Here is a 13358-nt window from a genome sequence, read left to right as displayed (position 1 = left end):
TTCCAAATGAGTTTGACCAAACAGCAGCCAAAACCTGCTCAGTTCACAATTCAGATGAATAAATGAGGATGAAAACATTTGGAAGCAAATGTTATGTAATCTCATGTTAGCTTGACAGCAGATTCATTACATTTTGCTATGATGTCTCAGAATGAGAGACCTGATCCGGAGGAGGACTGGACTACCGTCTTCAGGCAGATCCTGGATCGTGGAAGGGCAGAAGTGAGGAAGAGGAACCTCCACAGCAGCCAAAGAAGTCTAGATAAACCTTCTTACTTTGGTGAGATACTGGATACACAGAATGAGTTTCTTTCTCCCACTTTCACTTCCTGAGTGTCTTTCTTCATCTTTTCGGTACCTTCAGTTGAGAGTTGGGCTCTGATTAACCCTGTGGTGTTCAGCTGTGATGTTCCAGTAATGTTCCAGGGTCAAATTGACCCATGATCCATGTTTAACCATCTGAAAGTACTTGATTTTTAATATATATATATATATATATATATATATATATATATATATATATATATATATATACACACACACATATATATACATACATACATATATATACATACACATATATACATACATATATATAACTCAGTTAATATCAGTTCAATCAATATTTAGTGCAGTCATGTGTTTTCACCCCTAAAAGATTCTGGTTACTTATAATTCACTTGTTTTTCATTAAAAAAAATAATTTAATAACTTTTTTCCTGTACATTGGCAAAAACATTCAACACATTTGTTTTATTTAGACTTTCAATATTGTTGATGTATTTTCTGTCATGAGGTCATGATTAATACAAACAAAACATCTTTTCTGTGCTAGATAAACTGACCCTTTCAAATTCAAATCAATGTTTAAATAAAATGTGTAAAACAAAGTCTGACCAAGAAAGAAAAAAGTGTGTGTGGTTGGGAGGGATTCACACTGTCTTAAAGTTGAAAAGAAAACAAATCAGTTTTGGTCTAAATTTGATAATGAGTTTTTATATACACCCCATAATCTAATCATTATCAGATTTTTGCATCTGATTATTAAGTGGCTGTGTAAACACACACTGATTTCTCAGATCAGATTAAGGTCTATATCAGATTTCTTAATCAGAATTTAAGAGGCTGGATCTGAGCTCAGTAATGGGGTTTTTTAGTGCTGTAAACTCTCACTCTGATTCTTTCATTTCTCTCAGTCTGAGCATGTGTGAAACAGAACGCCGTCCCGGAAACAGCGAGCAGCGTTTAACACAGCGTCTAACGCAGGGTTTAAAGCAATGTTTACCGCAGCACCCGTGAGACCAACACAGCACTTTTGGAGCGACGCTGAAACCGAATACACGCTCGATCAAATGAAGGGGTTTAAATCTTTTTCATCTTCTAGATGATGTATGTTCATATTTTCTGCTGAAGTGACTTGACGTTTTGAAAAAGGCAGCTCATGATGTTTGAGTTTTAAGTTCCGTAAAGCAGAAATCCAAAGAAATCTACTCTGTAGACCCGGAGTTTCCCTATTATTTGATTACCAAGGAGCACGAAAACACGCTGAACCAGTTACTGACACAATCCGATTTTCTGCAGTGATCAGATTATTAAATGCATGTAAACACACTCACTGTTACTCGTTGTAGCCTCTGTTCTCACAGCTGGGTCAAACTGACCCAAACGTTATGTGTGTAATACAAACATTCAGGGAGTCGCAAACATGTTAAATTAGTCATTTTCCGTTTACATGTTCATTTCACTAATTAACCACAGTAGAAAAGGCTTCATGCTCCAAAAATTATTAAAAAATATTTTTCCTGTATTGTTAAACTTTGACATGTGTCAGATTGACCTGTAACATAACAGGAGGGTAAGAGTAACACGCATAACAGAGACAGCATTTTCAGAAACACAGGAATATTTTTATTTTATGGGTAATAAACAAACTTTTGCACTGTTGTCAGATGACTGCAGCTATCCTGAGAATAGGATGGTTCAGGCTCGCTCCCTCTCAAAGATCAGCCATTCTTCAGCTGGCAGCACCAACTATCTGGCATCCAGTAAGCTTCCATACAGTGTAGAGGACTCTGAGGAGGAAGATCTGGACAACTTACAAAACCTCCCGTACAGCATGCCTCTGTGCACGGAGTCCTCACCAGCCGACGTTCCACCACAGGTACAGTGATGAGCTAAAATGTTACATTTGAATATAGCACACATGCACAGACACACACACACACACACACACACACACACACACACACACACACACACCTCTCATTCTGAACTGCACCACAAACAACCCAACCAACTCAGCATGAGCCCACTTTGGGACAAAATCATTTTCCTCAGCTGTTTGATAAATTTGGCTGAAACATACGAGTATCATGGTTTATGCAAGAGCCTTTAAAGGAGAATTTAGGAAAATATGCACAAATCAAGAAAAAGTCCTGGCTAGCGAGAGAGGAGAGAGTGTGTGGTCACTGCAGGACAGGTCAGGTAGAGACAGAGGTGCACTTCCTACTAAACTCCAAAATATGAATCTATTAGAAATAAATATTTTAACCAGTTTGAAAAATAGATAAACAACTTCAGGACATTGGGAGAAAAAGATAAATTAGTAATTATATTAGGAGAGGGTCCAGTAGTGCCCACTGCAGCCAGATATGTGTATGAGTGCCATTCACTCCGGGACAGTGAGTGACCACCAAACCACAGCCTTTACTCACAGTTATATATGTATATATGTAATATAGATGTCCTTTTTTTCCTTCTCTTTTTTCTCTTATTACTCACATAAATATATTTGATACTTAACTTTTTTCCTCTTCCCTGTTATAAACTACACATTCAATAGGTTTTATTTTAGTATTACATATACTTTTATATTATTTATTGATAAGAGAGCACAGAGAGAGAGAAAGAGAGAGCACACAGAAGGAGAGCAAGAGAGAGAGAGAGAGAGAGAGAGAGAGAGAGAGAGAGAGAGAGCACAGAGAGAGAGAGAGTGACATGATTCCAAAGGGTTCAGTCATGTTTGTGTGAGCTCCCAGATTTTTGTGTTGGTTTCTGTTTTGAAATGAGAGAAATGTTGAAATAATCGCAGGAAACACTACACAAGGATACACTAAGAACAAAACTACAAAAAACAAGACAAAAAAGGACAATATCTGTGAGATATTAGAGGAGATCAACTCCTACAGAACTACAGGAGAGGAACACATCCAGACAGAGCCGCTGAATGTAGGAGTGAGATCAGCACAACTTCATCTGTTCCAGCACTGTTCACAAACAGCAGCAGCAGCTCTGTGAGTCACATTATTTTACAGTGGAGGACAAAGAAAACATCTAATTTATTATTATTATTTAACATTTTACTAATATTTTAAGTGACTTTGACAATAAAAGCTAAAGCTAAGCTAAAGGCTAAAGCTAAAGTGTCAGTTGACCATTGACATTCGAAAACTCTCTCCAACCTTCCGAGGCAGCTACATGCAAATGAGCTCTCAGAATAAACCAATCAGAAGGAGACTTGTTCATCCCCTGCTGCCCTGAAGAGGGTGTGGCCTCGCTCTGCAGTCCAGTGCAGTTCTGCACAGTCACTTACCCTCCTGACCTAAAGAGCGACACTGCCAGGAAACAGTTTAAACACAAACTCCTGAAAGAGAAGCCAGAAACTCTGTTTGCAGACCTGTATAAGACCGGTGAGGTCAGCAACCTCATCTTTTACTCTAACCACCCAAGCACAAAGCCTCTGTGAAAAAAGAGGGCATCTGTAATGGATGGAAAATCAAAATAAAAGACCCTAGCGACATGGAGACAATCATGACCACAGTCAACATCTATGAAAACGGAACACTGATGGTCCAGGGAAACCTGGGTGAGATCCAGGAGTCCTTTAATAACCTCAGAGAAATCACTGAGAAGGAGAGATCCAGTGAAAACACTCCACAGGTGGAAGACACTGAATGTGCCTCAACACACAGCAGTGCAGCAGAGCCCTCAGCTCAGGAGCAGGACATTGAGCAGGACCAAGACCCTTCACTCTATACCTTCATTACCCTGATAAAGGAGCACTTCACACGACTGTAGGTAGAGCTTTGTTACCTTTTCCTGATTTCTGCCTCTCGACCGTGGTCGTGAGGCTCAGGGGAGCTGCTTCACCTGCTAGCTCCTGGGCCAGAACGGCTTCAGCTTTTCCACCCGTTCTGGGGTAATACCCAAACTTTAGTTCATTTCCACCGCAAAGACGGGTCAAAGGCAGGATTACCTCGAAGTACTGGGTGTTTATTGCAGACAGCCTGGGCATAACACAAAAATAAAACCGAGTGGCCGTGTTAAATAAAAGAAAAAGGAGCGGAGGAGCGAGAGAGGAAACTTTACGTGCTGCTCGAGGCTGCAGCACCCGGCGACGACCACACAATGCACTACAATACCCACAATGCAATGCGTTCCCAAAGCATTAACCCTTTACATTCCCAACAGCTTGTACACCTTTGGGAGATGGTCCTCAAACAGGAACAGGACAAAGAGCTGAAGCACGAGAGAGACACCTACAGAAAAGAGATGGCTGCACTGAGAGAGGAGCTGAGACAGAGAGACAGCACAGTGCAGAGTCTGAGAGAACAGATACTCTTGTCCAGTCAGCAACAGAGAGAGTCCTCTAACAGCAGATACCTCCACCCAGACTTACCCGCCCACCCAGCTTAAGCCTCCACCTTCAACCTCAGCCTCCACCAGCTCACAGAAGCCTCCTCCACCTTCTACCCCCACAAGCTCACAGCAATCTCCTCCCAGCCAACAAGTACATCCAGAGCCCAGTGTCCAAAACACAAACAGAGCAGAAAGAAGAACCACAGACCAGCTGGACATTGCACTTCTAATAGACTCCAACGGTAAATTTATCGATGAGAAAAAACTCTTCCCCAGACACAGAGTGGCTAAACTCTGGTGCCCTTCTACGCAAAAAGCACTGGAATTACTCACAGAGGCAACACTAGGGTCACCAAGCCACATCATAATACACATAGGAACAAATGACCTCAGAGCTCAGCAAGAAAGAGTGGCCATATCCCTGAGGGCAGTGATAGAGAAGGCCAGCAACACCTTCCCTAATACGAAGATCATCATCTCCACCCTGCTGCCCCGCAAAGACTATCATCCATACACAATTCAGAAAATCAACGCCAGCATCTCCAGAGAGTGTGCCCTCAGACCAAACACCCACCTCGCCCACCACCCAACTCTGGATACAGCCTGCCTCTATGACCATGTCCACCTATTCAAAGAGTTAGTTCCTGTGTTTGCTAAAACATTGAAAGACGTCACACTGACCCGCAATGTCATCACACTCCAGCGCAGAGATGGACGAAACCCGAACACACGGCCATCCCAAGACACACTCCAAGACCTGCAGATGGAGCAACTCCACAAGCCCTCCGTCTGAGACCTCGACACCACGCCCCTCACTATCCAGAACAGCCAGATAAGCAGACGAGGCACCGTAACAACCCCAGCCTCCCGCCAGCACCAGCACCTATGGCACACACTGCACCACTGCCCCAGGGCCCAGCTCCATCTCCCCAACAACTCCAGACCAGGCCAGGAGCACTGACCTATGCTCAGGCTGTCAGCGGACCAGCAATCCCTAATAACTCTGAGCTTAGAGACATACAGTAGATGCTCAGCCAAATTTGCACCTGTCTAATGGGACACGTTCTGTGGTAAGAGTCACATTACCATAAAGGTAAAGGACATTAACAGACAGACAATGTTAGTTAAAAATTCAATTAATATATATTCAATATATATATATATAAAACTCAATTTAAGTTCAGTGATTAAGACATCAAATTCTATTTCAAAGATTCATTATAACTATTTATTTTATTTCTAATTATTTTTCTCATTTCAAAATATGAATAGTAACACACTTCAGCTTGTACAGAATGACATCTTTTTGCATTTCTGTGTGGAATATTCAAGGTTTAAACTCCTCTTGATTTGGTTTAAAAAGTAGAAACCCTGATTTTTTGAAGGAAGTAAGAAATGTTGATATATTAGTTTTGCAGGAAACATGGTGTAGAGGAGACAAGCCCACTGGTTGTCCCTCAGGCTACATGGAGTTAGTGGTCCCCTCCACCAAGTCAAAAGGAGTGACTCAGGATAGAAACTCATATGGTTTAAATCAGAACTAACCAATTCTATTGAAAGTAAAACAAGGACAAAATTATTTGTGGTTAAAAATTAGTAAGCAATTAATCTCATCACCTCAAAATCTGTTCCTTTGTGCAACATATATCCCTCCATTAGAATCCCCCTATTTCAACGAAGAAACCTTCCCAAATCTAGAAAATGAAATCAGCCATTTCCAAAAACAAGGCCATGTAATTATCTGCGGGGACCTAAACGCGAGAACAGCAGACCAACCAGAATTAATCAGCACTAAAGGTGATCACTTTATAACAGGAGATCATATTAATTTTCCCTCTTACTCCCCCAGAGAAAACTGCGACAAGTCAGTAAAATCAGTTCTTCAGGTAATTTTCATCAGGCAGTGAATGAACTGAGAGAAAAAGCTCGCAGGGCTTTCTTTGCCATAAAACGACAAATTTTTATAGAAATTCCAATCAGAATTTGGCTTAAAATATTTGAGTCAGTAATTGAACCAATTGGCCTTTATGGCAGCGAAGTGTGGGGTCCGCTAACTAATCAACAATTCGACAAATGGGACAAACATCCAATTGAGACTCTGCATGCAGAATTTTGCAAAAACATTTTAAAAGTACACAGAAACGCCACCAACAACGCATGCAGAGCTGAATTAGGCCAATACCAATTAATTATAAAAGAACAAAAAAGGGCAATCAAATTTTGGATGCACCTAAAAAATAGCGATCCCCACTCATATCATTATAAAGCTCTGCAGTACCAGGAGAGACCCGGAGCACAGTGACTGATCTGAGACTGAGGACCACCCTGACGAGGTACAGACTCAGTCAGCACTGTCTGGCTGTCGAGACCGGGCAGACACAGGAGATCCTGGCTGCCTCAGGAAAAAAGAACATGCCAGCAGTGTGAACTGAATAAAACAGAGACAGAGCTGCACTTCCTGACTGAGCGCCCGAAATTCACTGAGATCCGCAAAGAGTTCTTTACAAAAATCAGCAACATCCTACATTTACCAGCCTCTCTAACACAGAGACACCGCCGTATCTGTTAGGGAGCACAGAGAGAGCTGCACACTCAAAGCTCAATACACCCTGACCTGCCACCGTGAGAGGGACAGTCAGTGACCATGTCTCATACACACACACACACGCACACACATATATACACGCATGCACAAATACATGTTTGCTTTTCATGCATTGATAATTGTTCTATTTTTGTTGTATCCTGTCTTTTTAAAATTACAGCTCTACAACTTAGCAATATTGCAATGTTTAACATGTTTTTTTTTTTTAATTCCTAGATTCTAATATGTTCACCTTAAATTGTTGATTTCTGTTTAAAAATCTCTGGCAAGCTTTGGCAATACAAGTGTAGTATATTTGTCATGCCAATAAAGCACCTTGAATTGAATTGAGAGAGAGAACAGATATATATATATATATATATAGAGAGAGAGAGAGAGAGAGAAATAGAGAGATAGAGATAACAGAGATAGACAGAGAGAGAGAGAGAGAGAGAGAGAGAGATAGAGAGAGACAGAGAGAGAGAGAGAGGGAGAGAGAGCAGAGTGTGTGGAAGAGTGGCTGATGTGGAAAAAAAGTAAATGTACAGAGGACTTATAATGATAATGGTGTTATTGGGGAAACATCTTTTTCTGTTAGTGTTTTCATTGATTTCTCTTGATTTTCTTTATTAGACATGCTGATCAATATTGGTGAATCTCTGCACACGTGTTGTTGTGCAAATCCTTACATTAAATAAACAAAGTAGCAGCTGCACATTTTGCAAGTAAATTTAAAAATATAGGGGATGATCTGTCAGAATAACTCTACAATGAACTAGTCTGAGCTCCAGATCTTTACATGCCCAGCCTGCACTCCTGGTCAGAGGTGGTCCTGAAGGGGGCTGATTATAGTGAAGAGTAATTAATGAAGAACTATGATTGTAACTCTTCATTATCTAGTGCTTACTTAAAAAGTACTTCAGCATTAATTAAGAAACCATATAGTAAAGTGTTACCGTTTATCGTTCTCCTGTAAAATCACATTTTGGAGATACAATATGATGAACTGTGTTGAAGTGATGGAGAAAAGCAGCAGAGCGACTGTCTAACTGAGATCACACGTCCTGAAGTGTAAATATGTGTTTTGTCTTCTGTTCTCTGTCTGTCTGATGTAGATAACTGAGCTGAACAAGCGAATGTCAGCTATCGAGTCACTGCTTCATCATCTAGAACAGAAACTGACTGTGTCAGATCAGCCGCTGTACCTGATGGAACAGGTAAACAGCACTGTTACCCAGCATCATTACCACTAATGCACACATTTCTAATGGAAAACTCATGACCGATTTCATCTGGTATAGATTTGTGGTATTTGTTATTCGTTGACTGCATTGTTAATCCTCATAGCGCCTTATATAACACGTGGACAGACATCATGCTAAATACACGGCAGCTGAGCTAACCACTACTAACTTTCTACTTTAAAGAGAAAATGAACATATTACATAATTTATCTGAGATAAGTCTTCAGCTCATGCCTGCAACTCAATCACAGCTGTGATGTATTCACTATATCACGCTTCCTCTCGTCCCTTTGATTAGCTATTGTTGAACTGTGGGTGCCGATGTTTTCAGCAGATCAGTGAACACAGACTCCTGCATGAGAGAAATACTAACCTGCGTATAATGTTGTTGTGCTACTGCACAAAAGTTTGTAAATTGGTATTGTAGAAACTACAACTCCAGAAAAGTTGTGACAGCATGTGAAATAAAATAAAATACAAATGAAAATCAAATAAAAAAACAGAAAGCAGTGATTTGTAAAGAGATTCTTACTTGTATTTAAAGAAAAACAGTACAAAGGTTTTACATTTAATTTTCCTCATGAAAAAGTATATTAAAGCAGTGCTAACAAAGTTATGTTATTTTGGAACCACTAATTTGTACTAAATCACTACTGATGTGTACTTGATATATATTTAAGTCAGGAGTTATTTAACTAAAGTGGATTTTACACACTGCTATGTTTCACCTTGAGCAGCATGGAAATGCACACACTGTGACTCTGGTAGCAGAATGGATCACCAGCAAGCCCTGTTTGACTAGTTGCCTTACATGGTTGTACTTTCTATGTTTTGAAAATTTTATTTCTTGAATCATTCATGAATAATATTTCAGCCCTCAGGTATTTTGACATGGTCTGATCTGGCCCTCTTTTTTTTGGACACCCATGTTCTATAAGGTATCATGTACTGAACTGAAATTTCACAGTCTGGCATAAAGCTCTGTAAAGTGTTACAGTATATTACAAAATTAGGGTCTACAGTGATTTTATGAACAGATGTTATAATGTGTTATGAAACCTGGCTTTATGAAGTCACATACTCTTGCTTTATAAAGTGTTGTGCATGTAATTACAGCTATTTAAGAAACATACAAGCTTATTCCAGGTGTTATAAGGTGTTATATTTGCTACATAGTGCCTTATAAATGCTTTTACAGTGTTACCTACATAAAGCAGTTTTCAGCAAAAGATTTTTACTGTGCAAACTCTTAATCTGAAGGAAGCACAACTGCAGACTGAAGTGTGAGTTACATGTGTAAATGAAAATGCAATTACATTTTAATTTTGGCAGAGCTGGAGCTCGATGAGGAAATGCAGTTGGAAATGAGGGAATGTTATTCTGTTTTTAAAATAAAGTAATAACATTACGACAAAATAAACTGTTAAAAAGACAGTTTTTCTGCTTAAATTTGGCTGCCATAGAAATACAAACATTAATGCACGTTTTGCATTTGCATTGAATGCAATGAAGCACATTCATATAGGAAATGCAATTGCAAATATACAATTTAATTAGCATTTTCAAATTTGCATTCGAATGTGAAAAAATGTCCAGAATATGCTGCCATAAGTTTTATTGTAGAGCATTATTAAAAGCAGTAGCTGTTGATACACACGAGTGATCCGAGACGGCGACATCAACACTTTCCTTTATACTGATAGTTAAACCTCGTGTCAGGACTAAATCTAGAGCGCGTCCATGACTGTGTGCTGGACTAGTTACCCGCTGAGTAAAATCAAATGAGGTTCATGAATTCAATGTTTTGTTTTGTTTTTTGTTTGAGGTTTTATGTGTATGGAAACTGAAATCACCAGTAAGGAGAATCCGGTCATGGTTAGTTATGCAGATGGACAGCTATCCTAAGCTTTTCTGATATTATAATAAATTGTTTAGTTGAATCAATTCATCAATTAAATAATATATAAATCAATTGATTACTAAATAATCATTAGAATCAGCCCTACTTTTATCCATATGACAGTGGCCACTTTGATCCTCGATTCCTGCGGGTAAGATTCAGGTATTGTTATATCACAGCAGTTTGTAGCTGAAGAAGCAGAAGTCTTGCATTTTCATATGATTTGAACTTTCTCCTTTTCTTTGTCAGGCTGAACATGCAGAGGAGGTGCTATCTGCGGTGGACCAAGAGGAGCGAGAGCTAAAGAAAAAGCTGGAGGAACTGACTGAAAACATCAGCGACAAAGGCCTTTCCTCTGATGAAGAGGAGGCAAACAAGCTGACAGACGACACAAAGCCTTTGGGAGGAAGTGCTCATTACTGCTCCTCAGTCATGAGAAGACAAACTGCACAGACAGATAAAAACAGCTTTTCCTCTGAGGTTCAGAAGGTAAGACCAAAATGAGCTCTATGCCACTTTAACTTGACATACACTTCACCAAAAATTCAGTAAGTTAAAGTGGGGAACTGTCAGGATGATTACGTTTGCATAATGCTAACTGACTTATGCTAATTTTATTAATTTTAGCATGTAGTGGGAAGCATTTAAGCATAAACTGTGGTGTAGCTATATTTCCCTGATGAGAATGCACCTGCATGAACTGACCCTCCTGATGATGCTGCTGCACTTCTGTAATCATAGCCATCACTACTCCTGCTTTTCTTTTCTTTCTGTATTATATATTAATAGTCAAATCTCATTTTCTGCTGTTATTGTTTGCTATTGGGAGTCGACCAGTGGAGGATGGGTTCCCCTTTTGAGTCTTGCTTCCTCTCAAGGTTTCTTCCTCTTACTGTTAGGGAGTTTTTCCTTGGCACTGTCTCTACTGGCAATGCTCCTGGGGGCTCAGACTCAGATTTTTCTGTAAAGCTGCTTTGTGACAACAACTGTTGTAAAAAGTGCTATATAAATAAACTTTGACTTGACTTAAATAACCTCCTCTGATTTAACGGGGAAATCAATCATGCCTTTCTGGTTTTTCCTTTTCCTTTAGGCCTCATCCACACATACACGGGTATTTTTTAAAACATAGTTTTTTCTATGAGTTTGTTGGCCTTTTTCTATGCGTGTTGTTGACTGTGTTCTGAGGCCATCATCTCGATTTGTTCATATCTTAAGCTCTCCTTTAAAGGCTCTTCATATATCATGATCCTCATATGTTCATATAACATCAATAACACACACACACACACACACACACACACACACACACACACATCTTCTAAGCCACTTATTTTTCTGGGTACATCAACAACAGGACCTGTTAAATGTTTACACATAAATATACTGTCACTCTTACACTACATTGAAGAACAGAGACATCAGAAAGTGCTGTGGAGGTCACTGCTACATCCAGCACTCCCACCACACCAGTGTGGCCAGTTTTGGACGAGACCTGGTCAAACCTCTAGTTTTTGACTGGTTAAAATAATTTTGAACAACTTTGAAAACGAAGTGGTTGTTGCATAAAAATAGCAAGAGAATTTTTGTTTATCAAGGATATTGCTGTTGTCATTGTCTGGGTTTCCATTTAGATGTTTGGCAAATGTTATGCACATTTACAGAATTTCAGCAGAAAAAAAGCGAAGTCGTGTTTTTATCCACTACAGTTATATGAAGAAACTGTAGAAGATGTAAGCTGCTGTGGTTAGGGGCATCGAAATGAGCAAGATTTAGAGATTTAACTCAGTTTTTGCTTTAAGTAGAATTATCCTCACAGTCTTTTGCCATGTTTTAATGAGTTTGCAGTTCAGAGACGTTGGGCAGGATGAACAGTGGCCACCTGAAAACTACAATCTCCTGAAATCTTTGTGCCCCCCCCCCGACGACGTCCACCTCACATCTGAGAACACAAACACACCAGACAGTTCTGGAGCTCATGGTTCAGAGACACTTTTAAGATCAGCTTTGATCAGCGTTTCAGAAAGTCGAAAACAACCTCCGAAAAGTTACGCACCACGATCGGACTGTCTGTAGACCAATCGCTTTTCACTTACCGCTTGATACATCGTTTATTTGAAAAACCCTTTTCCGTCACTCTTTTTTCACATTTCGGCTTTAGCAATATTCTTTATATTCTAAACTTTTCCTTTTCGCTCTAGCGTAAAACTCTTTCGCAATATTTGGGTGTTTTTTCGAACTTCCAGCTTTTTCCATACAAGTTTTTTTTCTCCATTTTCAAAATCCACAAAAACCTGGTAGATAGAAAACCCACTACTGAATGAGCTGCTGTGTTTTTTTTTAATGTGGATGGAGATTTTTCTTTCGCAAAGGAGGGAAACCCCCGTTTTTAAAAGTACATGTGCACATGTGGACAAAGTCTTAGTGTGTTATGTACCTTTTGTGCATGTAAACGTTCTGCAGAGTCGCAAAGCTCAGCGTTCCCTCCAGAGGGAGAAACTCTCTCCCACAGAACCCACTTTTCTCAGCTGCTTGAAACGTGTAGTTACAGCTGCTCAGGAGCCCAGCCGGTCACGGAGTCAAAGCACACTTTAGAAAAAATAAAAATAACGTCCCCTTTGAGTTTTTTGATGTGGCTGCCAGTAATTCCAGAAAACAGAAAAAGAATAAAGATCTAACTGTCTAAAGAGTGTGACGCTCATCACTGAAACACTGCCGTCAGCACTATTTTTATTTTAGAAATGGCACATTGTGCCCAATATGACTTCATTATCTCAATATTTCTTTACTTCCTTTTTATCCCAAAGTCAAATATTGACATTGAAAGGCCCTTTAACACTCTGAGGAACCTGAACTCCTACGAGGTCAGTGCTACTGCGAGCAGCGAGCTGTCTCAGCTGGAGAGCAAAGTGGCGCTGACGGTCGCCAGCGTTCAGAGCTCTCAGAGTGGGGTGAGAAGCAGAAACACATTCCTCTGAACTGCGTTTCCATA

The 13358-nt window shown here is 39.9% G+C and overlaps 1 protein-coding gene across 1 annotated transcript in view; it reads left to right on the top strand.

The window, feature by feature from the left end:
• The window catches only part of mlphb (melanophilin b), a 35085-nt gene that overhangs the window by 16353 nt on the left and 5374 nt on the right, over positions 1–13358 (top strand). The window contains exons 8-12 of the mRNA XM_036564725.1: positions 151–280; positions 1950–2161; positions 8338–8439; positions 10616–10855; positions 13174–13317. Of these exons, the coding sequence (XP_036420618.1) occupies positions 151–280; positions 1950–2161; positions 8338–8439; positions 10616–10855; positions 13174–13317 (828 nt within the window). The remainder of the gene's footprint in view (positions 1–150; positions 281–1949; positions 2162–8337; positions 8440–10615; positions 10856–13173; positions 13318–13358) is intronic.

This window comes from Colossoma macropomum, unplaced genomic scaffold (genome assembly GCF_904425465.1).
Source record: "Colossoma macropomum unplaced genomic scaffold, Colossoma_macropomum, whole genome shotgun sequence".
Classification (NCBI taxonomy): domain Eukaryota; kingdom Metazoa; phylum Chordata; class Actinopteri; order Characiformes; family Serrasalmidae; genus Colossoma; species Colossoma macropomum.
Note: the sequence above shows the minus strand (reverse complement) of the source record. Positions and strands in the feature narration are given on the sequence as shown.